Here is a 27,192-nt window from a genome sequence, read left to right on the forward strand (position 1 = left end):
AACTCAACCGTTTGTAAAGGTTCAAACCAATGTGACCTAAGGAACAGTAACACCACGGTAAGGTCCCATGGTGCCACTGGGGGCACAAATGGAGGTTGGATGTGCAGCATGCCTTTCACAAAAGGCCAATTCCCTTTGAAAGAAAATTGATAAGGCCGAAATCTGCACTTTAATGGAGCCTAACTTCAGGCCCGCATCCACACCTGCTTGTAAGAAATGGAGAAACCGACCCAGCTGAAATTCTTCCGTAGGAGCCCTCTTGGATTCACACCAAGACCCATTTTCTTCAAATATGGTGGTAATGCTTCGCCGTTACCTCCTTCCTAGCTTTCAGTAGAGTGGGGATGACCTCACCAGGAATACCCTTTCGTGCTAGGATTTTGCGTTCAACCGCCACGCTGTCAAACGCAACCGCGGTAAGTCCTGGAACACGCACGGCCCTTGCTATAACAGATTCTCTCTTAGAGGAAGAGGCCAGGGATCTTCTATGAGTAATTCCTGAAGATCCGGATACCAGGCCCTCCGTGGCCAATCTGGAACAACGAGCATCACCTGAACCCTTGTTCTTTTTATGATCCGTATCACCTTTCGGATGCGTGGAAGTGGAGGGAACACATAGACCGACTAATACACCCACGGTGTCACGAGAGCGTCCACTGCTACTGCTTGAGGGTCCCTCGACCTGGAACAGTATGTCTGAAGTTTCTTGTTGAGGCGAGACGCCATCATGTCTATTTGAGGAACTCCCCGACGACTTGTCACTTCTGCAAAGACCTCTTGATGAAGACCCCACTCTCCTGGATGGAGATCGTGTCTGCTGAGGAAGTCTGCTTCCCAGTTGTCCACGCCTGGAATGAAGACTGCCGACAGAGCGATTGCCTGTTTTTCCGCCCAGCGAAGAACTTTTGTGGCCTCCGCCATCGCCGCTCTGCTCCTTGTTCCGCCCTGGCGGTTTATGTGCGCCACTGCTGTTATGTTGTCCAACTGAAACAGGACGGGCAGGCCGCAAAGATGTTCTGCTTGCAGAAGGCCGTTGTAGATGGCCCTTAGTTCCAGAATGTTTATTTGCAGATAAGCCTTCTGGCTTGACCATTTCCCCTGGAAATTTTGTCCCTGTGTGACTGCTCCCCAACCTCAGAGACTTGCATCCGTGGTTACTAGGACCCAATCTTGGATCCCAAACCTGCATCCCTCTAGAAGGTGAGAACTTTGGAGCCACCACAGGAGAGAAATCCTGGCCTTGGGAGACAGGATTATCTTCAGCGGCATGTGTAGGTGAGACCAGGACCACTTGTCCAACAGATCCCACTGAAAAACCCTGGCATGGAACCTGCCAAACGGGATGGCCTCATAGGCCGCCACCATCTTCCCCAGCACCCGAGTACATTGATGAATCGACACCCTTGTCGGTTTCAGAATCCCCTTGACCATGTTCTGTATTTCCAGAGCTTTTTCCATTGGGAGAAAAATTCTCTGCAGTTCTGTGTCCAGAATCATGCCCAAGAACGACAGCCGTGTTGTCGGAATCAACTGTGACTTTGGCAAATTTAGGAGCCAACCATGTTGCTGCAGGACTGTCAGGGAGAGCGCAACGTTTTTTAGTAACTGCTCCTTTGATCTCGCCTTTATCAGGAGATCGTCCAAGTACGGGATAATTGTGACACCCTGCTTGCGCAGGAGCACCATAATTTCCGCCATTACTTTGGTGAAAATCCTCGGGGCCGTGGAAAGACCAAACGGCAATGTCTGAAATTGGTAATGACAACCCTGAACCGCAAACCTCAGGTAAGCCTGATGTGGAGGATATATGGGGACATGTAGGTAAGCATCCTTTATGTCGACTGACACCATAAAATCCCCCCCTTCCAGACTGGAAATCACTGCTCGGAGAGATTCCATCTTGAATTTGAATCTTTTCAAATATAGATTGAGGGATTTTAAATTCAGAATCGGTCTGACCGAGCCATCCGAATAAAACCCTTCTCCCCGATGTGACGGGGGTACCGTAACAATGACTTGCTGTTCACACAGCTTTTGTATTGCAGCGCACACCACTTCCCTTTCTGGAAGAGAAGCTGGAAAGGTCGATTTAAAAAATCGGTGGGGGGGGGGGGGGGGGGGGGGCACGTCTTGAAACTCCAGTTTGTATCCTTAGGCCACAATTTCCAGCACCCAAGGATCCAGGCCTGAGTCAGCCCAGACCCGACTGAAGAGTTGAAGACGCGCCCCCACCAGTGCGGACTCCCGCAGTGGAGCCCCAGCGTCATGCGGTGGACTTGGCAGAAGCCGGGGAGGACTTCTGCTCCTGGGAGCTTGCCACAGTCGGTGATCTTTTTCCCCTTCCCTTACCTCTAGCAGCAAGGAAGGAGGACCCTCGTCCTTTTTTTAATTTTAATTTACTAGACCGAAAGGACTGCATCTGAGGCGTTTTCTTTTGCTGTGGAGGGACAAAAGGTAGAAAAGATGACTTACCCGCGGTAGCTGTAGATACCAGGTCCGCGAGGCCCTCACCAAACAAAACACCACCTTTATACGGCAGCGCCTCCATAGCCCTCTTAGAGTCAGCATCCCCATTCCATTGATGAGTCCATAATGCTCTCCTAGCCGAGATTGCCATGGCATTGGCCCTTGATCCCAATAGGCCAATATCTCTCGCAGCCCCCTTAGATAGACTGCAGCGTCCCTGATATGACCCAGCGTCAAAAGAACGCTATCCCTATCCAGGGTGTCCAAGTCAGATGATAAGTAATCTGCCCACTTTTCAATTGCACTACTCACCCATGCCGAAGCCACTGCAGGTCTGAGCAGTGTACCCATAGTGACATAAATAGATTTCAAAGTAGTTTCCTGCTTACGATCCGCAGGATCTTTTAGGGCCTCCGTGTCAGAGGACGGAAGCGCCACCTTTTTGGACAGCCGTGCTAGAGCCTTGTCCACATTGGGGGTCGACTCCCACCTTTTCCTATCCTCAGAGGGAAATGGGTATGCCATAATAATTCTCTTGGGAATCAGCAACTTTTTGTCAGGAACTTCCCAAGCCTTTTCAAAAAGAGTGTTCAGTTCATGAGAGGGAGGAAACGTTACCGGAGCTTTCTTTCCCTTAAATATACAGACCCTTGTCTCAGGAACAGCAGGGTCTTCCGAGATATGCAACACTTCTTTTATTGCCACAATCATGTACTGAATGCTCTTAGCCAGTTTAGGATTCAACCTGGTATCACCATAGTCGACACTGGAATCCGAATCTGTGTCGGTATCAGTGTCTACTATTAGGGTAAACAGACGTTTCTGTGACCCTGAGGGAGCCTGCATTTGGGATAAAGCATCTTCCATGGATTGTCTCCATGTTTGGTTTTGAGCCTCAGATTTATCCAATCTCTTATTTAATGAAGCCACATTTGCATTCAAGGCACTCAACATATTTACCCAATCACTCCCTCACACTGTTCTGTCTCTACTCCGACCTCCTCCTGGGAAGAGCTTTCAGCCTCAGACATATCGACACACTCGTACCGACACCACTATCACACCGGGCTATAGGGGACAGACCCACAATAAGGCCTATTAGAGAAACACAGAGGGAGTTTGCCAGCTCACACCCAGCGCCTATCCCAGTCTGAAAGCACATATATATACATATATATATATATATATATATATAATGCCCCCGACCTGACAGCGCTTTTAATGATAATAATCAACACTAATTTTGCTGTGCCCCCCCCCCCCCCCCCCCCCGTTTAGCCCCGGTACTTATCACAGAAGTGGAGGAGGTCAGGTCCAGCGTCTCATGCAGCTTCACTGTGGAGATAAAATGGCACTGATTAGAGCTGGGAGGACCAAGCCCCGCCCCCGTAATGGCGCACTTATGTCCCGCTATTTTTTTAATACTGGCTGGGGTAGTATACAGTGCCCCTGCGCTGTATGTACTTTTGCCAGGCAGATTTGAGGTCTTATTGCTGCCCAGGGCGCCCCCCCTTGCGCCCTGCACCCAAGCCATGCCATTGGTGTGTGGGAGCAATGGCGTGCAGCGCGACCGCTGTGCGGTACCTACGAGAGTGATGTCTTCTGCCGCCTTCACTGAAGTCTTCTTTGCTTCGGTTACTCACCCGGCTTCTCTCTTCTGGCTCTGTGAGGGGGACGGCGGCGCGGCTTCGGGAACGAGCAGCTAGGCTATACCAAGTGATCAGACCCTCTGGAGCTAATGGTGTCCAGTAGCCTAAGAAGCAGAGCCTTTAACTCACAGAAGTAGGTCTGACTTCTCTCCCCTCAGTCCCACGAAGCAGGGAGCCTGTTGCCAGCAGTGCTCCCTGAAAATAATAAACCTAACAAAAAGTATTTTTTAGAGAAACTCTGTAGAGCTCCCCTAGTGAGTGTCCAGTCTCTCTGGGCACAGAATCTAACTGAGGTCTGGAGGAGGGGCAGAGAGGGAGGAGCCAGTTCACACCCATTTAAAGTCTTAAAGTGCCCATGTCTCCTGCGGATCCCGTCTATACCCCATGGTCCTTTTGGAGTCCCCAGCATCCTCTAGGACGAAGGAGAAATGAAGACTCTAAAGAAGCAGTTCTTGAAGGTGCTTTCCTATTGTGACCTCATCTATGTGAGCCAGGCCAGAAAAATGTCCATTTCTAATGACATACATATGCATTTGCAGGGATTTCCCGGGATCAGTGTGAATGGGGCTGTCCCGCGTCGATCCCAGGTCTAAGTGCAGTCTGAAAGGGGTCAATCCCGGGATGCGTCCTGGAACACATTCCCGGGTGTGACCCGGCTCTGTCAGTCTGAAAGGGGTATTAGTAACACCGAAACACCTGACTTTTACACAGAGGCAATAATAGTCACTTTCTGAAAGATGAAAGGAAAGTAAGATTAAACTAGCATTATTTAAAAAAAAATTTGGCTGCAAATTCTAAAGTATATACTGTAGCTCCTTCTTAAGGGAAATTTAATATTTGTTTGAATGTTACTGCATCTCCTACTAGAACCCTATAATCATTGGTATGCTGTAGAGCAGGCCTGGCCAACCTATGGCTCTTCAGCTGTTGTGAAACTACACGTCTCAGCAGGGCCGTAACCAGGTGTGTGCAGAGTGTGCTTTGCATACAGTGCATTTGTATGAGAGCGCATTGTGCTCCGTGTCCCCGCCCTGGTTGTGCGACAGTTTCATTGCAGCAGCGCTGGCGAGTCCTGTGCTTCGCTGCTGTGCAAGAGATGTGATCCTCGGGCGGACACGCACGTCTGTGGGGTCAGCTGGGACATTGGAGGGAGAGGCAGCCGGCAGCAGCTCCGGAGCATTGGTGGGTGAGCATTGACAGCGCTGGCACTCTCTCTTATTGTGTAGGGGCTCTGCCTGCCATAATGTATAAGGGGCTCTTAGTGTTTGATGTAACGTGTATAAGGGGCTCTTGCTGTGTGGTGTAATGTATATAAGGGGCTCTTATTCTCCGGTGTAATGTGTATAAGCGACTCTTACTGCGCCGTGTAATTTGAATAATGGATGCTACTGTGCGGTGTAATGTGAATTGGTACTATTCAGTGACCATGCCCCTTCTCCATGAAGCCACGCCCCTATATTTTGACGCGCACTGTCCCTGTTTTAACTATGAACGGGGTTACCAATTCTCTTTCTGGCACAGGGCATGAAAATGTCTAGTTATGGCTCTGAGTCCCAGTATGACCTGCCAGTTTTGCTATTAGAGAATGCTAAAACTGTGGCAGGGCATGCTGGGATGTGTAGTTTTGCAACAGCTGGAGAGCCACAGGTTGGCCGGACCTGCTGTAGAGTGTCTGTCAACAAGAAAATAATGAATACAATAAGTATCAGTGCAATCCTTTAAGAACGTTGGCCTCCCATAATAAATCACTTCCACAAAAGTGGCTGGCCAGTAAACCATCTTCAATGAGAGCCAATAGGATAAATAAATCAGGAAGGTAATGTATGGAAACACAGTGTGCATATGTAAAAGGTGAATGACTGACAGGCAATTTGTATTGTATGAACAGGATATTAGTGACAGAACCATGATGGGAGGGCAGAGATTGCTGGAGGCTTTATGGATAAGGATGGAATTGTACAGTGGGGCTGATTCAGATGTATGGAAAATGCGATGTTTACTCACATCGCCAATGGTTTTTGATTTGCACATGATGACGGTTGCACTGCTCCTAAGCCACAGCGTGATGAGGTGGTGACAGGCTGCATTCTGAAAAACGGGGGCATGTCAGCTCTGTTTTTGAGCATGCCGAGGCCATGTCTGCATCTTCCAATGCAGATTTATTGGCCTCGGCAGCCATTCTGCATAGCCTTAGGCTTACTCAGATGGCGGATACTGTGATCGATGGTCACGATGGTGATCCGATGCTGTCTTTTTCCATCTTATTGTCAGTATACCTGAAGTGCTGTGGTTAGCCTTGTTTTCATACAATTACTATTTTAACGGATACAAATTTAAGAAATTCTATCTACAGTTATCAGCATTCTGTTAGTACATTATTACAGCGTATAAGGACTTTGTTTTGAACTGATTCAACTTTTATTGGTTCACTTCTGATATTTTCATCTATTAACATTACATTAGTTTTTATATACATATAATTGTATAAAGTTATTCTTAGATTGCGGATTGGAGTATATTCTAATACTTTGTGATCAGGAGCATTGGCGCTGCCACTTTCTTTGCAAATTGTACAACCTTTTCTTTTGGGGGTGCTGATGGCTAATACCTCTCTGAGTAAAGCCATCCAGTAGGTGCATTTATCCTGGTTTCTCTTGCAGCACTTAGATCTGTAATGTCAGCAGTGGATGACTTTTCACTTCAGACACCTGCTGTGGCATTACCATATTTTCCAACAGTTCTGCACAAAAACACAGTAGCGATGCAAATATCGGTCATCTCTGAATCAAGCCCAGTGTGTTATGAGGGGAATAAAAGCTTTGACATACAATTGCATGCAATTTCCAATGAGTGATGGTGATGGGAGGGGGCAATAATAAGGTAAAAGGGAGCTATAAATGGAACAACTAGAGATACAGTAACTACTCAGAGACACTAATTAGCCTGGCTGCTAACATAATGCAGCATAGAAAGTGCTACCGTGAAATACTTACAATTGTATATCATTGTACTAGGTTTCCCATGTTTCATTTCTATTTTTCTCATAGTGGGTGGCCGTGTGGACTTTGAAGATTTTGTGGAACTGATTGGACCAAAGATGCTGGCGGAAACAGAAAATATGGTGGGAGTAAGAGAGCTGAAGATTGCATTCAGAGAAGTGAGAGAATAAGTTGATGTTTATTTATATACCACCTATATGCACATCACTCAGTACAAGGCACAGCATATAAAAAAAAATGTTTATTTACAGAGCACCAGCAAAATTGTGATCAGTTCTATCATAATACTGGATCTTAATAGACAAAGAGGTAGACAGGCCCTGATCACAGTGTTAAAATCTAATTTAAAAAAAAAGTAGGATGCATGAGATTAAGAGGATGCAGTCACCATGTCGAGAATCAGAAGCTTGACAATCATGAAGGAACATGTCGACATCTGCATAATGTACTAACATATTGGTAAGCCTTTTACATAAGCATTACTTATATAACAAATATGACCACAAAACAGTAAGGATAGAGGCTGCAAGTGAAGACTCTGAGGGCTGCACGAGGTCCCAGTACCACTTGTTGCCCCATCATGTCCTAGGCTCTTTTACCCAATTACCACCGCTCTACACAGCTTATGCAAAACTGATATGCATTTTTTTTCTGTATGCAAACTTCTGACCCCCCAAACCAACGTTAGTGTGTAACTATTTCATATAGCACCACTAAGTATGCTTTCACATTGGATCTTGGCTAGACTAATATACAATTTATGGTACTTAATCTGGGTGGGGTATATTTTGTTGACGTTCGTAATGTTGACATGAGCATGAGGACATGCTTGACACATCGACAAGCCCCAGCATGTGAATGCATTCATACCTGTGTTCCATGCTAAATCGGGCCCCAAGTAAGCAGCTTGAAACAAAAGTCAATGCTGGGCTAATTTGGAGAGGAGACTGCAGGACATTTGTACCCACCCCCCTAGGGCCTAATATATGATAGTATGCAATTCCGATGTTCACGCAACGGAGCGATTATCAGTAGACAGCGCATGCGCTTCGATCGCAGTGCACACATGCCAATGTACTTCTGTGAGTTTTTCAATGCAGAGTGACTGACAGGAAAAGACCGTTTGTAGGAGGCAACGAGGAGTGGAGGCAAAATCACAGGCGTGCCATAGCTGTTTTTGTGGTGTGTACCTACCTACAGCTGTGATCATGTACGCAGAGAAACATAGGGCCAGTGTTACTACTGCCGCATCCGGTCCATTATTGCGTAGGTGCTGCGTATATGTACACAGTTGCTGAGGAATTTGCGGTGGGTATCTATATTCTTTTCTGGGCAGCAGCTTCACTTGCTATGATTATCAATTCCGTATCTTGTAAAATCACAGCTGCACAGGCATGTGCGTACAAATATGAATTAGGTTGCGAGTATGATCCTGGTCAACCAATAGCTATAGCCCTGTATAGACCCACAAATGTGCACACAACTACCGTTAGGTCACCTCTACAGCAGGAACCACAACAGACTATAGTTAAGGAATACACCTGCCTGATAAATATTACTAGCTATACAAGGCAAAAATACTGTATGTGAACTACATCAGTCACGTTTCACTCCAAACAGGACTTTTTTTCGCACCCATCCGTTTACAATGCTGTTTTATAACATCCCAGTCTGTAAATGTATTTCCCTACAATTTTTTCATTAAAGCTCGCAAGGCAAGGATTTCAATGTAGAAGGATTAAACATAAAAGCTTCACCATTTCATTTCTGTATTTGGCTTGGACAGCAAATCCCAGTGTAATTCAGAGCGACATATCTTAATCAGATTTCTCCTATCTCTCCCAGTTCGATGTGAATGGAGATGGCCACATTAGTGGACTGGAGCTGCGAGATGCTGCCCAGAGTTTCTTAGGAGAACCACTGAATCCCAGTGAAGTTCAGGAGATTATTCATGATGTAGACCTCAATGGAGATGGAAGAGTTGACTTTGATGGTAAGAATTAGGTCTATGAAAGCCACTAGTTACAAGTAAATGAACATTTAAAATGAACGTTACACTTTTCACCATTAAATGTGCATTTACGTTAAAGTCACTGTAGATCTTATTCTATAACTGCAGTACCGATAAATGGCTTCAAACACCTCATTATGTGAACTTACATGCAGCTTATCACATTTACACACATAACCCCCTCTGGCATTATTTACATTTTATTTACTTACATTATATATGAAAGAAACTTGTTCATGACCAACACAAAATGCTCTTTGGGGAAAACACACTATTCAACTGTTTTCAAAGCTTCTGCTTCTTCAGCTACTTGATTTAAAAGAGGCAAGAATATTCCCAAATATAAAAGCAGGCAAGTTTTGTATATACAGTAAATATTATTGCTCCTTTGGATCCAATGGTCGACACTCATGAAGACATGATGTCACTGAAAAAATTGAAAGGCGCTGCATAACAAAGTTACTCCTTTATGTTAAATACAAGACAATAAATATCTAAATCCTTTTGTTACAAGACAATAGTTGAATACTTAAGCAATTGTCCCTTTTACCAGGTTACATCTAAATAAACGATAACTTCAGAAGTCTGGTAATTAATTCACTGAAGTCCACAGATGAAGTGTTTTAATGAATTTCAAAATAAATTCAGCTGCCTGAGAGACCCCACAGCTGTTTACTGTTTCCAAACAGTCACTTCCTTATGACAGAAGTCAAACAATATTCAAAGCAGGTCAAAATAAGAGGTTCTCAAAGCACCAATCAGGGAATGGATACAAGATTTCAAAACATAATACTCCATGTCCATTCTAGAATATAGAGATGTAAAGAATAAGGCACAAATTTGTCTAGAACTGGCCATCCCACAAAACGGAGCATCCATGCAAGGGCACAGACTAAAGGTGGCCATCCACTACTCAGACTTGTCTGAACTGCAGATATCATCAGATTTCTCTTGAACTCTCCCGGAAGCTTCCCGGGAATCGGATCTGACCCTGGGCTTAATTTTCACTACATTCACTTCAGATATATCTGATGCGATCTATTGTGTGTCAGATCGCATCAGATATATCTGATGCACACATGCTACATGCGATTGATCTGATGTTGCTGCTGCTGCTGCCCCGTCTTGTGGTGGGTGGGAGTGGCCAGGGAGATGCCAGTCAAGTGACGCTTCAGATGAATCTGATCAGATACATCTGAAGTTAAAAAAAACACTCCGATGTGCACCTGATTTCTTCAGATTCAGATAAATAGTTGGGGCAGCCTCAGAGATCTCTAGTTCAGATAAATCTGACACGGGAGTGCGCATCGGATCGGAAGAGCCATCCGATGTGACACTTTTCTTCAGATTTGACGGTCAGATGCGTCGAAATCTGAAGAAAACTGCCCAAATCGGACGAGTGGATGGGGGCCTTTAGTAGCGTGTCAAAAGGCGTATGGGAACTCTTATATTCCAGCAGGGCAAAGACAGAAAGCAGAGAAAAAGCCATACTGGGGTTAAATATGTAGCTAAAAAGATATTCCAATATCCTTGAGTATTTAATTTCACACATAATTTAATTTGACTTATTATTCTAAAACTTGCCATTTACCAACCATACCCATCCTAACAATGGGGGTCATTCTGACCCGATCACACGCTGCAGTTGTTTGCAGAGGTGCGATCGGGTCAGAACTGCGCATACACCGGCGCCAGACGTCCGAAGGCGGTCGTTGCCTAGCGATTGACAGGCAGAGGCGGTCGCTGGGCAGGAGGAGGCGGCACGGCAGCGTTTGGCCGCCGTTTTAGGGGCGTGGCCGGATCGTGCGGGGGGCGCAGCAGCTGCATGACGTCACCCTGGCAGCGACAAGTAACTCCCGGCCAGCCGCAGGATCTGCACTGGCCGGGAGTTACTCTAAAAAGTACCCGTTGCTGTGCGATGCTTTTGTATTTGTGCAGGATGGGGTGCGGCCTAACAAGCGGGGCGGACTAGCCCTGTTCTGGGCGTCCCCCCGCATATCAGGGAAGATGATCGTAGCTGTGCTAAATTTAGCACAGCTACGATCAACTCGGAATGAGCCCCAATGTTGCAGTGAACAGGTAAAAATCACGGTGTTCACGTGTTCAAAGTTTGCAGAGAAAGAATAGCAGATACAGGTGTTATTGCAGATGAAGCCTCTTCTGCCACTTATTAATAAAATGCTAGTGAATACTCATGAAAATAGGATTTTAATTACCTACCGGTAAATCCTTTTCTCGTAGTCCGTATGGGATACTGGGAATCCATTTAGTACCATGGGTATAGACAGGTCCACTAGGAGCCATGGGCACTATAGAAGTTTGATTGTGTGTGCAGGCTCCTCCCTCTATGCCCCTCCTACCAGACTCAGTCTAGCAAACTGTGCCCGAGGAGACGGACATACTTTGAAAGAAGGATATAGAAAAGGAAAGTGGTGAGAATTCGAACCAGCGCAACCAGAACAAGAGGAAAGCCATGCTAACCAAACTTGCAACAGGGACAGCAACAGCTGAACCAAACAACATTACTGAACCAATTAACAGTACAGGAATAACAAAGCACTGGGCGGGCGCCCAGTATCCCCTACGGACTATGAGAAAAGGATTTACCGGTAGGTAATTAAAATCCTATTTTCTCTTACATCCTAGAGGATACTGGGGATCCATTTAGTACCATGGGGGAAGTACCAAAGCTTCCAAACTGGATGGGAGAGTGCTGAGGGTCCTGCAGAACTGACTGACCAAACTGAAGGTCCTCAGAGGCCAAAGTATCGAACTTGTAATAATTAGCAAACGTGTTCGAACCCGACCAAGTAGCTGCTCGGCAGAACTGTAAAGTCGAGACCCCTGGGCAGCCACCCAAGAGGAACCCACCGACCTAGTAGAATGGGCTTGAACAGAATTCGGAATCAGCAAACCTGCCGTGGAATAAGATTGCTAGATAGTGAGCCTGATCTAGTGTGCAACGAACTGCTTCAAAGCAGGACACCCAATTTTATTGGGATCATAAAGAACGAACAGCGAGTCCGATTTTCTGTGACAAGCTGTTCTCTTCACATAGACCTTCAAAGCCCTTACAACATCCAAAGACTTTGAAGTAGCAGAGGCGTCCGTAATAGCGGGAACCACAATAGGTTGGTTGATGTGAAACGCGGACACCACCTTAGGAAGAAATTGCTGATGTGTCCTGAGTTCAGCTCTGTCCTCATGGAAAATTAAGTAGGGGCTCTTGTGAGATAACGCCCCCAGCTCTGACACACATCTTGCTGAAGCCAAGGCCAACAGTCTTCCGCCTAAGGTACTTTACGTCTACCTCCTGCAACGGTTCAAACCAGTCCGACTGAAGGAACTGCAGTGCCAAACTGAGATCCCAAGGTGCCGTAGGAGGCACAAAGGGAGGCTGTAAGTGCAGAACACCTTTCAAGAACGTCTGGACCTCAGGGAGAGAAGCCAATTGTTTCTGAAAGAAAATAGAAAAGGCCAAAATCTGAACTTTAATGGAGCCTAGGCGTAGGCCCACGTCAACTTCCGACTGCAGAAAAAGCAGGAAATGTCCAAGATGATATTCCACCGCAGAATATTGTCAGCTCTCACACCAAGAGACATATTTCTTCAAAATACGATGGTAATGTTCAGACGTTACCCCCTTTCTGGCTTGGATCATAGTCAGGATGACCTTGTCAGCAATCCCTCTCCTGGCTAGAATCAACTGTTCAACTTCCATGCTGTCAAACGTAGCGATGGTAAGTCTTGATAGATGAACGAGCTATGCTGCAGAAGATCCTCTCGAAGAGGCAGAGGCCACGGATCTTCGATCACCATCTCGAGAAGATCCGCATACCAGGCCCTTCTTGGCCAGTCCAGAGCAATGAGGATTGCTTGAACCTTTTCCCTTTTTATTCTTTTTAGAATTGTTGGGATCAGAGGAATGGGAGGAAACAAGTACACCAGCTGGCAAACCCACGGTGTTGTCAGGGCGTCTACCGCTACTGCCTGTGGGTCCCTCGACCTGGAACAATATCGCTTGGGCTTCTTGTTGAGTCGAGAGGCCATCATGTCAATTTGTGGATACCCCCACCGACGTGTTAACCACCGGAACACCTCCTCCTCAATTCTCCGGGTGCAGATTGTGTCTCCTGAGGAAGTCTGCTTCCCAGATGTCTACTGCCGGAATGAAGATCGCTGACAATGCCACAGCGTGTTTTTACGCCCAGAGGAGAATTCTCGACACCTCTGACATTGCGGCTCTGCCCTATCGGTTTATGTACATCACCGCCGTCACACTGTCCTACTGGACCTGAATGGCCTGATTCTGAAGAAGAGATGAGGCCTGCAGAAGGGCATTGTAGATAGTTGAGTTCCAGGATTATTGGAAGGACGACTTCCTGACTTGACCATCTTCCCTGAAACTGCATCCCCTGGGTATCTGCTCCCCAACCTCTGAGGCTTGTGTCTGTGGTTAGCAGAATCCAATTCTGAATCCTGTACCTCCGACCCTCGACTAGGTGAGGTCTGTAGTCACCACAGGAGGCAGACGAATCCTCTGCTGCATGTGTAGATGTGATCCAGACCATTTGTCCAACAGAAGGGCCTCATATGAAACCTTCTGTACTGAATTGTTTAGTAAGAAGATACCATTTTCCCCAGAAGGCGTATGCATAGATGCACTGGGATTCGGGTTGGCTTCAAGACAGCCTGAACCATCTACTGGATTACAATTGCCTTTTCCAAGGGAATACTTTCTGAGACTCTGTGTCCAGTATCATTCCCTGGAACTGAAGCCTCTGCGTTAGTTCTAGGTGACATTTTGGTAGGTTCAGAATCCACCCATGATCTGGGAGTAGTCTGGTTGAGAGGGCAATGTTCTCCAACAGCTGTTCCCTGGACTGTGCCTTTATCAGAAGATCGTCCAAGTATGGAACTATTTTCACTCCATGTCTGCGGAGCAACATCATCATCTCTGCCATCACTTTGGTGAACACCCTCGTTGCCGTGGAGAGACCAAATGCCAGGGCCTGAAACTGGTAGTAGCAGTCCTGCAGTGCAAACCGTAGATAAGCCGGATGAGACGGCCAGATCGGAATGTGAAGGTAAGCATCCCTTACATCCAGAGATGCTAGGAATTCCCCCTCTTCCAGACCAGAGATTACCGCTCTCAACGACTCCATCTTGAATTTGAACACTCGTAAATACGGGTTCAATGACTTGAGGTTTAGAATTGGTCTTACGGAACCGTCCAGTTTCAGTACTACAAACAAGCTGGAATAGTAACCCTTGTTGTGTAGATGAGGTGGAACTGGAATAATGACCTGGGTCTGTAACAGTTTTTGAATGACGTTGTGTAAGTTTACTCTCGCCTCTTGTGAAACTGGTCAGCCTGATTTGAAGAATCTGTGAGGTGGGAGCTCCAGAAACTCCAGTCTGTCGCCCTGGGATATAAGGTCTATGACCCAAGGATCCTGGCACGATCCTGTCCAGATGGGACTGAAGAATTTTAGCCAGGCTCCCACCTTCATATCTTCAAGGCATCGTGGTCCACCATCATGAGGAAGGTTTTGACGAAGCAGAGCCTGAGCCCTGTTCCTGTGAACCAGCAGTCGCTGGTTTGCGTGGTTTACCTCTAGCACCTCTGGCGGCGGTAGAAGAACCACTGACCTTGCCCCTAAACTTGGCAGTCCGAAAGGACTGTAGATTAGGTCCTGAGTAGGCCTTCCTAGCTGGCGGAGCTGCAGAAGGTAGGTATGTGGACTTACCCGCAGTAGCTCGGGAGATCCATTTGTCGAGTTCATCTACAAATAAGTCCTCTCCTGTGAAGGGTAGGCCTTCCACTCCTTTCCTGGAGTCCGCGTCAGCAGTCCACTGACGTAGCCATAATCCTCTGCGTGCCTACACTGCCATAGCTGTAGTGCGTGCATTAAATAAACCTATTTCTTTTATGGCTTCCACCATAAAGTTCGTAGAGTCTTGTATATATTGCAGGAGCAAAATAATTTCCTCTTGAGGTAAGGTGTTTAACCACTCAATTAAATCACCTGACCATTTAGCAATGGCTCTTGTAATCCACCCACATGCTATAGTGGGTCTGTGGGCCACCCCGGCAGTAGTATTCCATGATTTGAGTGTAGTCTCAATCTTGCGATCAGCCACATCTTTTAGGGAGGCTGCACGAGGCACAGGTAGGGTTACCACCTCATCCCTTTAATTCTGGATACATATTAATTACATAGGTTTTGTGGCTGGCCGACTTCAAGACTCCATTTCACCTGGTTTTAATCAGCCACAGAATCTGTGTAATTAATATGTGTCCAGAAATAAAGGGATGAGGTGGTAACACTAGGCATAGGTAGTACAATTTTACGTGAGAGCATGGAGTTTCCTATTTTTTCCCATTTCTCCACTATTGGTGGAGTTTCCCATTTTTTCCTATCCTCAGGAGGAAAGGAAAAAATAAGAATTTACTTACCGATAATTCTATTTCTCATAGTCCGTAGTGGATGCTGGGGACTCCGTAAGGACCATGGGGAATAGCGGCTCCGCAGGAGACTGGGCACATCTAAAGAAAGCTTTAGGACTATCTGGTGTGCACTGGCTCCTCCCCCTATGACCCTCCTCCAAGCCTCAGTTAGGATACTGTGCCCGGACGAGCGTACACAATAAGGAAGGATTTTGAATCCCGGGTAAGACTCATACCAGCCACACCAATCACACCGTACAACTTGTGATCTGAACCCAGTTAACAGCATGATAACAGAGGAGCCTCTAGAAAAGATGGCTCACTACAGCAATAACCCGATTTTTTTGTAACAATAACTATGTACCAGTATTGCAGACAATCCGCACTTGGGATGGGCGCCCAGCATCCACTACGGACTATGAGAAATAGAATTATCGGTAAGTAAATTCTTATTTTCTCTAACGTCCTAAGTGGATGCTGGGGATTCCGTAAGGACCATGGGGATTATACCAAAGCTCCCAAACGGGCGGGAGAGTGCGGATGACTCTGCAGCACCAAATGAGAGAACTCCAGGTCCTCCTCAGCCAGGATATCAATTTTGTAGAATTTTACAAACGTATTTTCTCCTGACCAAGTAGCTGCTCGGCAAAGTTGTAAAGCCGAGACCCCTCGGGCAGCCGCCCAAGATGAGCCCACCTTCCTTGTGGAATGGGCATTTACAGATTTTTGGCTGTGGCAGGCCTGCCACAGAATGTGCAAGCTGAATTGTACTACAAATCCAACGAGCAATAGTCTGCTTAGAAGCAGGAGCACCCAGCTTGTTGGGTGCATACAGGATAAACAGCGAGTCAGATTTCCTGACTCCAGCCGTCCTGGAAACATATATTTTCAGGGCCCTGACAACGTCTAGCAACTTGGAGTCCTCCAAGTCCCTAGTAGCCGCAGGCACCACAAATAGGTTGGTTCAGGTGAAACGCTGAAACCACCTTAGGGAGAAACGGAGGACGAGTCCTCAATTCCGCCCTGTCCGAATGGAAAATCAGATAAGGGCTTTTTCAGGATAAAGCCGCCAATTCTGACACGCGCCTGGCCCAGGCCAGGGCCAACAGCATGACCACTTTCCATGTGAGATATTTTAACTCCACAGATTTAAGTGGTTCAAACCAATATGACTTTTGGAACCCAAAACTACATTGAGATCCCAAAGTGCCACTGGAGGCACAAAAGGAGGCTGTATATGCAGTACCCCTTTTACAAACGTCTGAACTTCAGGGACTGAAGCTAGTTCTTTTTGGAAGAAAATTGACAGGGCCGAAATTTGAACCTTAATGGACCTCAATTTCAGGCCCATAGACACTCCTGTTTGCAGGAAATGTAGGAATCGACCCAGTTGAATTTCCTCCGTCGGGCCTTACTGGCCTCGCACCACGCAACATATTTTCGCCAATTGCGGTGATAATGTTTTTGCAGTTACATCCTTCCTGGCTTTGATCAGGATAGGGATGACTTCATCCGGAATGCCTTTTTTCCTTCAGGATCCGGCGTTCAACCGCCATGCCGTCAAACGCAGCCGCGGTAAGTCTTGGAACAGACAGGGTCCTTGCTGGAGCAGGTCCCTTCTTAGAGGTAGAGGCCACGGATCCTCCGTGAGCATCTCTTGAAGTTCCGGTTACCAAGTCCTTCTTGGCCAATCCGGAGCCACGAATATAGTGCTTACTCCTCTCAATCTTATCAATCTCAGTACCTTGGGTATGAGAGGCAGAGGAGGGAACACATACCCTGACTGGTACACCCACGGTGTTACCAGAGCGTCTACAGCTATTGCCTGAGGGTCCCTGGACCTGGCGCAATACCTGTCGAGTTTTTCCCAACGGTTTATAATCATGTGGAAGACTTCTGGGTGAAGTCCCCACTCTCCCGGGTGGAGGTCGTGCTGAGGAAGTCTGCTTCCCAGTTGTCCACTCCCGGAATGAATACTGCCGACAGTGCTATCACATGATTTTCCGCCCAGCGAAGAATCCTTGCAGCTTCTGCCATTGCCCTCCTGCTTCTTGTGCCACCCTGTCTGTTTACGTGGGTGACTGCCGTGATGTTGTCCGACTGGATCAACACCGGCTGACCTTGAAGCAGAGGTCTTGCTAAGCTTAGAGCATTGTAAATGTCCCTTAGCTTCAGGATATTTATGTGAAGTTATGTCTCCAGGCTTGACCATAAGCCCTGGATATTCCTTCCCTGTGTGACTGCTCACCAGCCTCGCAGGCTGGCATCCGTGGTCACCAGGACCCAGTCCTGAATGCCGAATCTGCGGCCCTCTAGAAGATGAGCACTCTGCAACCACCACAGGAGGGACACCCTTGTCCTTGGTGACAGGGTTATCCGCTGATGCATCTGAAGATGCGACCCGGACCATTTGTCCAGCAGGTCCCACTGGAAAGTTCTTGCGTGGAATCTGCCGAATGGGATTGCTTCGTAGGAAGCCACCATTTTACCCAGAACCCTTGTGCATTGATGCACTGAGACTTGGCTCGGTTTTAGGAGGTTCCTGACTAGCTCGGATAACTCCCTGGCTTTCTCCTCCGGGAGAAACACCTTTTTCTGGACTGTGTCCAGGATCATCCCTAGGAACAGAAGACAAGTCGTCGGAACCAGCTGCGATTTTGGAATATTGAGAATCCAATCGTGCTGCCGCAACACTACCTGAGATAGTGCTACACCGACCTCCAACTGTTCCCTGGATCTTACCCTTATCAGGGATTGTCCAAGTAAGGGATAACTAAAATTCCCTTCCTTCGAAGGAATATCATCATTTCGGCCATTACCTTGGTAAAGACCCGGGGTTGGATCTTGATCAGAGGTACCAACAGGCTAAACCTTTGACTGTTACCGGGATGCACTGCACTGCCTCCTCTATAGCCCCGCGTCCAGGCACTGTTGCTCAGTTTTATTAACCAGTCCAATGTAGTAGCAGGTAAGAGAGACGGTAGATGTTAGTGACATAGAACCACATTCTCACGAAAGGAGAAGGGACTAGCGGCTAATGCCATACAAACCCAAAGAAGCTAAGTGCGTCAGGGTGGGCGCCCTGTGGAATCCAGTGTACCTCGCAGAAAAAGATTTAACAATGGTAAGTCTACCATAAATCTCCTTTTCTGCAGCGGGGTACACTGGTATTCCACAGGCAATCCTTTCCACATAAATACGGAGAGCCTGTACCACATCCAAAGATCTTTCTTGGAGGACAAACCAGAAGAGATGAAGGCCGGAACCACAATCTCCTGGGTAAGGTGAAAAGATGAGACCAGCTTAGGCAAATAACCTGGGCGAGTGCGAAGAACTGCCCAGTCACGGTGAAAAATCAGAAAGGGTAGACAACAGGATAAAGCGCCTAAGTCTGACATCCTCCTTGCAGAGGCAATAGCCAACAGAAACACTACCTTAAGCGTAAGGCATTTAAGGTCCACAGACTCAAGAGGTTCAAATGGAGACTCTTGTAGGGCATTCAGAACAACAGACAGATCCCACGGAGCCACAGGAGGGACATAGGGAGGCTGAATCCATAGAACACCCTGAGTGAAAGTGTTAATGTCAGAAGTAGATGCAATTTTTCTCTGAAACCATACAGACAAGGCAGATATATGGACATTGAGGGAGGCCAGACGAAGGCCCAAGTCTAGGCCCTGTTGTAGCAAAGCCAGAAGTCTGGAAGTTTTGAAAATATATGCATCATAATTCTTAGCTGCACACAAGGTGAAGTAAGAATTACAGACCCTGTAATAAATCCGAGCCGAAGCTGATTTACGGGCCGTCAACATAGTTTGAATGCCCGCCTCAGAGAACCCTTTTGCTTTCAGGAGTGATGCTTCAAGAGCCATGCCGTCAAAGCCAGTCTGGCCAGGTCCGGGTAGACAAAGGGCCCTGAACGAGGAGGTCTGGGCGTTGAGGAAGTAGAAGAGGATGGTCTATCTAGAGAGCCTGCAGGTCTGAGAACCAATGACGTCTGGGCCACGCTGGAGCGACTAGAAGTAGTATTCCTCCTTCTTGCTTGAACTTCCGTATTACCCTGGGCAGGAGTGACATTGGAGGGAACACGTACGGCAGCCGAAAGTTCCATGGAATTGCCAGTGCATCCACGAATGCTGCTTGAGGATCCCTTGTCCTTGCTCTGAAGACCGGAACCTTGTGATTGTGTTGAAAAGCCATCAGGTCTACATCTAGTAGACCCCACTTGTCCACTAAGAGTTGAAAGACTTCTGGATGAAGACTCCACTCTCCGGCGTGCACGTCCTGACGACTGAGGAAGTCCGCTTCCCAGTTGAGGACTCCCGGAATGAACACTGCCGATAAGGCTGATAGATGGCGTTCCACCCATTGGAGGACTTTTTGACACTTCCATCATTACCATGTGGCTTTGAGTGCTGTCTTGATTAATGTACGCCACCGTGGTGGTGTTGTCTGTACTTGAACAGGCCTCTTCTGTACCAGAGGCAGGGCCAGTGTCAAAGCATTGAACACTGCCCGCAATTCCAGAATGTTTATCGGGAGGAGAGATTCCTCCTTGGTCCACTGACCCTGGAGAGAGTTTTACTCTAGCACCGCGCCCCAACTCCACAGACTGGTGTCCGTAGTCAGTAGGACCCAGAAGAGATGGCCCCTGCTCAACTGTTGGTCCTGTAGCCACCAGCTCAGTGACAGACGAACCTCCGGAGTCAAGGAGATAATTTGAGACCTGATCCGATGAGGGAGGCCATCCCACTTGAAAAGGATAAACCTCTGCAGAGGGCGGGAATAAAATTGAGCATACTCCACCATGTTGAAAGCCAACACCATGAGGCCTAGTACTTGCATCGCCGAGTGTCGCGTTTCGGTCAACATGGACCTTTATCAAGATAAGACAATATGTTGCACTGTGAGTAGCTTCAAGGAAACATTTCTTTGTATTTTTTTATCTTTTTACCCTTTTTTATTTTTATAACTGTTGTGGTTTTTTATGCAGTGTTATATTAAAACAATTGTATTTTTGAAAAACCACCTTCTCCCTTTTCTGGTGGTTCTGGAAAACACTACCTGATTCCAATTGGGAATATTGCATCCGGAGTACACACTAAAGATACCTTGATAAGATTCCACCATTCATGATTCATGTGAGATGGGGTGCGCATCTTGACAATCCACACCAGTGATAAAGATACCTTTATAGGAGTCTTTCAACTAGACCCTGTGTGAGTGTCGGGTATGCTAAGCTATTGGATTCCATCTGAATGAAATACCTTTCCTAAGGATATAGTTGATACAGTCTGGTGTTGAGTGTATGAAGTATTCTTTGTTTAAAGATACCTTGATGTGTTTATACTGCCTATAATTTGTATGAGTGGGGTACGCTCCCTTAGGTTGGATATGTCAAAGACTTTTTGTCTCTATCTTGTATGAAGCTGGTCTACACATATGTTGTTCTTTATGTTTTCCACTCTCTGTATGAGTCTGGAAAAGTCATCCTAAACTAGTTGGAAAACGTAGAATCTACATTGAACTTTCCTCATTTGGACTGAAGACTAACAGGACCTACCAGTCATCTTCTGTATAAAAGGGATGTATTTGATTCTATTTTCATTCACTTGTTCATATATAGTGAATTTACATTAGTGCGCCCTGGACAAGAATTAATATCTCCTTTTTTTCTATAAATTTGGTATATACTGTAGCTGTGGTGATATCTATTTTAAATTTTTTCTGTGCACGGGCTGCTTTGCGCCAAATAGGTGAACCTTCCATTTCCTTTCTCTTTAGCACATCCTCTAATGCCTGAGCCAATCATCAATATATTTTGCAGCCCCAAGAGGATGCAATCGTGATCCATGTACAACACCTGTAAGGGAGTAATAGACTTCAGGTATCCCTCCACACGCTTATCTGTCGGTTCCTACAGTGAGGGGACAGTGGTGACAGGCAGAGTAGACGACACCTGATGGGTGACACATTAGTTCACTAGCAGTTAATTATCTATTTGTTATATAACTCTGCGTGGGGGAGGTTATCAAGCTAATGCCCATTGTAGACAGGGAAAATATCTTCCCTGGATTAGACCAGGGAAGACATCTTGTCTGATGTACACTAAATGGTCAAAATGTGGTAACAGAATTTTATTTACCCGCTGACGTTTGAACATATCAGTTAGCTTAACCACAGTAGGGGAATCCTCTTATCATGATTTGTAGTATTTGCTTCCCAGTAACCACAAGGGCAGTGGTATAATTTAGCAATGGAAAATCCCTGCCAGAAACACCTAATATAGATACTGACAAGACAGCATGTTCCCCCTGTCTTCAGATAAAATATCTGAGATTATTGGATAGGGAGGAAGAAGCAGCCCGCTTAGATTACCCAGAGACACGAGTGTGACCTGGAATAGGGTTTAGCCTGAGCAAGGGATGAGTCATATGCTACAACCCGTGAGGTAAAATTTTCCTGCCCAAAGCAGAGTAACCATGAGGACATCAGTGACTGTAATGTTACAGGTGGTCCCATAGGGGGCATAAAGCGTTCAGTTAGAGAACACAGTATTTTTGAGAACACAGCCCAGGTTGGCTTTTGATTGATTACAGGAGCTGCAGGCTGACTGGGAGATGTATGAGACAGAGGGGGTCATTCCGAGTTGATCGCAGCCCTGCAAAATTTTGCAGGGCTGTGATCATGTCCATAGACATGCGGGGGAACGCCCAGCACATAACTATCCCACCCCGCATGTCAGTGCCGGCTCCCCCAGCAGAAGTGCAAAAGCATCACACAGCGGCGATGCTTTTGCACTTTAGGAGTAGCTCCCGGCCAGCGCAGCTTTAGCGTGCTGGTCAGGAGCTACTCATCGCTCCCGTCTCGCAGCGGTTGCGTGTGACGTCACGCAGCCTCTGCGGCCCGCCCCCCGCACGGTCCAACCACGCCTGCATTGGCCGGACCGCGCCAACAAAACAGCGGCCAAACGCCGCCGTTTCGTCCCTTCCCTGCCCAGCGACCGCCTCTGCCTGTCAATCAGGCAGAGGCGATCGTACTGCAGCGGCGGCCTTCGGCCGTCTGGCATGCGCCGGCACACTGCGGCACCGGAGCATGCGCAGTTCTGACTCAATCGCACTGCTGCGATAAACTGCAGCGTGCGATCGGGTCAGAATGACCCCCATAGTACACAGACCATCACACAAAACTTCCCCCTCAGTTAAATATGTTGTGCATGCTCTGCAGGATGCAGGAGTGTCCCCAGATTTACTGCCCTACATGTTAAACATTATACACAAATGCAACAGAGAGCAGCTTAGTACGATGAAGCCTGACAGAGTACAATACCTGCAAATAAACCCATTAGCATGTGACAGAGTACCCAGTACACAACACCTGCGAATAAAACCGGTATTATGTGACTGAGTACACAGTAGAACAGACATAATAGGTAAATACTGTGACGCACTATATATTGACCCAGACACACCTAGTCCCCTAGGGTACAGTATACAGAGATATCTTTAATACACCACAGTGAATTTCATAGCCGATACAGGCACACACAGTCACGTTTGCAATGCAGATAATTATTTTCGTGACAATAAAATTGCATTGGATTATTATATGAACACATACACACTATATATATATATATATATATATATATATATATATATATAAAAAACAATGCGTGGTCTGAGACCGGATGTATAGCTCAGAATACTCGTACAATATATTCTGTCAGAGGTACACTTGTTAACTAACACTGTCTTAATAGTGACATGTAGAATACTTAAGTGTTTGTAAAACCACGGTGCTGATGTACAGGCGGGTTTACAAAGGAGACCTTGCCCTACAGTCCCGGAGACAAGATTCATCTATTTTAGAAAATGGCGCCCAGCTTCTCAGTCAGGGAGTAAGGGAGAGTGTGAGGCAGCTCCAGAGCGGGAACACCAGCAAAAGATGGCGCCTGGAGCTGGGGGAGGGGCTACAGGTCAAGCGCCTTATCCCCTATGCTGAACCTCACCACCTGGTACTATGGAGCCTTATTAAAATGGATATATAGGTATCTGACCTGTGATCCCATGCCCTGGTGGATATAGTGGGGTCCCTGCACGGCCACAGTGTCCACACCAGTGTCATGGTTGTCTCCTTAGACCGCAAATTACCAGCGGGTCCCACCTGGGACCCTCTTACCTCCTCCCTGATTGCAGCCACGCGATCCAGGAGAGCGGCAGCGGCGGTGTGCCTAAAAACCGGTGCGTCTCTGCTGCAAGTACCCAGGAACCAGGCCATGGGAGTATGCAGCGCCGCTGAGGGAGGTGATGGAGCCGCAGCACAGCATGTCAGGATGACATAGAAAGTGCTGCAGCCCTTGAAGTTTCCTAAAAAAAAGCTATTTTCAGGGATGCCTAGCGCAGCCCCCCTGTTAGTTGACCTGCACTGCAGGCACCAACTTACAAATTGAGCTCAAGTGCCTGGAGGCGGGGCTATAGAGGAGGCGGTGCAGTGCATCCTAGGAAAAGTTAAAGCTTTAGCCTGTTGGTGCCTCGGATCAAGATCCAACTCTATACCCCGATGTTATCCCTGTGGAATACCAGTGTACCCCGCTGCAGAAAATACCCCTTCCAGACATCCATCCGGCAAATTCCCGAGTCTGAGCTCCATGACCCTGGAAGGGAGAAAGATTGCGGTCGTTTGCATTCAGACATACCAAAATCCCGGCTTGATGCTTATTCACGTACATAAACCCGGGATTTTGATGCATGTCTGAAAGAGGTATAAGAGAGATCTGTACCTTACCAAAACTTATATAGTAAAGCACTTATGTTATCAATTCCATTATCAACAGATTCCTTTATATAAGCTTTTAATATGAGCAAAACCAGTTATGGAAAACATTCACCTCAGACATTCTAGTAACAATGTTTATCTTTACATGACTAAATGTAACAATCTAAAAAAGAAATAGAAATTTAAAAAATGTAACATGCAGTTTAGTAATCTACCAGAAGAAAGCCCCACTGTCACCAAAGACAACTGACATTTAGGGTTAGAGCACTGCTAATGCAACTTATTTTCTCTACTCATCACTGGCCAAAGTTCTGTAAAAACATATAAATCATTATCATGTGCCATTAGGGAGGAAAACCAATCTACTGACAGCACTACAAATTAGGAAAGTATTTCCTGCTAAACACATTTCACATGGGTATAATAATGCCAGTGAATATCAAGCGTTGTCTCTTAAGGATACATTCCCCAATGGCCATGCATCAGCATCACCGCATATAACCTTTATTTCATGGTTTCAGAAGGGTTCTACTTTTCTTGTTTTGGGCTTTATGTTGTTTACTGTTCTGATTAGTGTATAACTCCCTGGGCAGCACAGTAGACTTATACCCACTCATTGTATGGCTTTATGTAGACACTCTAAGAAATTAACAAAATATGCACACAACCCATCGCTTGACCCTTGCCTATTTAACATAGTTGACCTAAATAATGTACCTAAAATGTAATAAACAACGCTTAACACTTATGAGATCTCTTTATTGGAAACGTAGAAATATTTTATCAATTTTTTTTAAAATGCTGTCCAATGGGTTTGTGCAAAACATGAATGTGTGTTACTAGTTTATATTACAAAAACAAGATTGCTACATGCAAAATAATTTTCCCCTCACAAAGACTATGAGCCATAATTGAGGAAAACAAATCTCTTAAATAAAGAGCCTGTAAAACAAAACATAGGAAATACTTATGAGTGTAAAGTAATTGTGATGAAAAAGTGGGACACCCATGAAACCTTTACCAATTATATCCCACACAGTGGGGTAAATTTACTAAAATTCGTATTTTTCCGAATGAGGTTAAAGTTCAAACACGAATGACATCGAAAGTGTAAACTTGCAACTTTTTGAATTTATTACGACTAATTTTCTAAGCTGTCGTATTCTGCATTTTCGAATTTTCCGATGTCGATGTCATTCGTATTTTTTGGCAGTGTTTTACGGGAGTGAATTGTAAAACACTGCCGACATTAACACAATGAATCTCGGCCGGATCTGTGAGATCCGTGCTGGGCTTCATTGTGCACCTTTCGTATAAAAAAGTACATTTTTAAAAATCCCAAAAAAAAATGCGTGGGGTCCCCCCCCTAAACAATACCAGCCTCGGGCTCTTTGAGCCGGTCCTGGTTCACAAAATATGGGGAAAAAAAATGACCGGGGTTCCCCCATATTTCATAAACCAGCACCGGGCTCTGCGCCTGGTCCTGGTTCCAAAAATACGGGGGACAAAAAGCGTAGGGGTCCCCCGTATTTTTGAAACCAGCACCGGGCTCCACTAGTCAGGTACAAAATGCTACAGCCGGGGGACACTTTTATATAGGTCCCTGCGGCCCTGGCATTACATACCCAACTAGTCACCCCTGGCCGGGGTACCCTGGAGGAGTGGGAACCCCTTAAATCAAGGGGTCCCCCCTCCAGCCACCCAAGGGTGAAGCCAGAGGCTGTCCCCCCCCATCCAAGGTGAGGTTACTTTCGGTCAACCGCTGACCGCAAAGTTCCCACCATTGGCTACAATGGAGCGCATAGGCGCTACATTGTATCTCTGCCGTGTGCTGCCTGACAGACACTACAGGAGCACACAGCCAATCAGGAGAGTGCCACGACGTGGTGCTCCCTGATTGGCTGAAGGGACCCTCTTTGACAGGAGTCAGGGGGGGTCCTGGCAGTCGGAGAAAGGGGTCCCATGTGTAAACATGGGTCCCCTTTCAGTGCGTGGATCGGGTATGCGGTTTGTTTTTTTGCCAAGTACGTGGATTATACAAAGGAAAGAAGATACCCTGGATTATGTGAGTATAATTTTTTACACAGGTACCCCTAGGATTCTACATGGAGAAGAGGACCGAGCCACGTGTGAACATAGGTAAGTATGTATGGTGGTGTGCATGTATGTAATAAAATTATACTTTCACGGTGTGTGTCCTGTTTTTTTTGGGGTATTTTTTTAGTAGTAGTACTACAGGTACCAGCGGGCCCGGTTTTCCACCGCATGCTGGTACTTGTGGTTCTCCAAGTACCAGCTTGCGGGGGAGGCTTGTTGGGACTTGTAGTACTGCTACTAAAAACAATATTCTCATTTTCACAAAAGGCTATCAGCCCCCCATCCGCCACCCTTGGATGGGGGGGACAGCCTCGGGCTTCACCCCTGGCCCTTGGGTGGCTGGAGGGGGGGACCCCTTGATTTAAGGGGTTCCCACTCCTCCAGGGTACCCCGGCCAGGGGTGACTAGTTGGGTATGTAATGCCAGGGCCGCAGGGACCAATATAAAAGTGTCCCCCGGCTGTGGCATTATGTACCTGACTAGTGGAGCCCGGTGCTGGTTTAAAAAATATGGGGGACCCCTACGCTTTTTGTCCCCCATATTTTTGGAACCAGGACCAGGCGCAGAGCCCGGTGCTGGTTTATGAAATATGGGGGAACCCCGGTCATTCCCCCCCCATATTTTGTGAACCAGGACCGGCTCAAAGAGCCCGAGGTTGGTTTTGTTTAGTGGGGGGGACCCCTCGCATTTTTTTTCAACAAATTTAACACAATCCAACCCCTTCCCACTGGCGTGTGACAG

General features: G+C 46.7%; 1 protein-coding gene across 2 annotated transcripts in view; it reads left to right on the forward strand.

The window, feature by feature from the left end:
- The window catches only part of LOC135054990 (calcium-binding protein 2-like), a 145,066-nt gene that overhangs the window by 85,408 nt on the left and 32,466 nt on the right, over nt 1-27,192 (forward strand). The window contains exons 4-5 of one of the 2 annotated variants that reach the window (XM_063958529.1): nt 7,163-7,272; nt 7,366-7,567. In XM_063958529.1, the coding sequence (XP_063814599.1) occupies nt 7,163-7,272; nt 7,366-7,473 (218 nt within the window). In that variant the 3' untranslated portion in view covers nt 7,474-7,567. Of the gene's footprint in view, nt 1-7,162; nt 7,273-7,365; nt 7,568-8,959; nt 9,108-27,192 lie in introns of those variants that run through there. The other variant, XM_063958527.1, reaches the window with a different exon arrangement.

This window comes from Pseudophryne corroboree, chromosome 3 (genome assembly GCF_028390025.1).
Source record: "Pseudophryne corroboree isolate aPseCor3 chromosome 3, aPseCor3.hap2, whole genome shotgun sequence".
NCBI classification, from domain to species: domain Eukaryota; kingdom Metazoa; phylum Chordata; class Amphibia; order Anura; family Myobatrachidae; genus Pseudophryne; species Pseudophryne corroboree.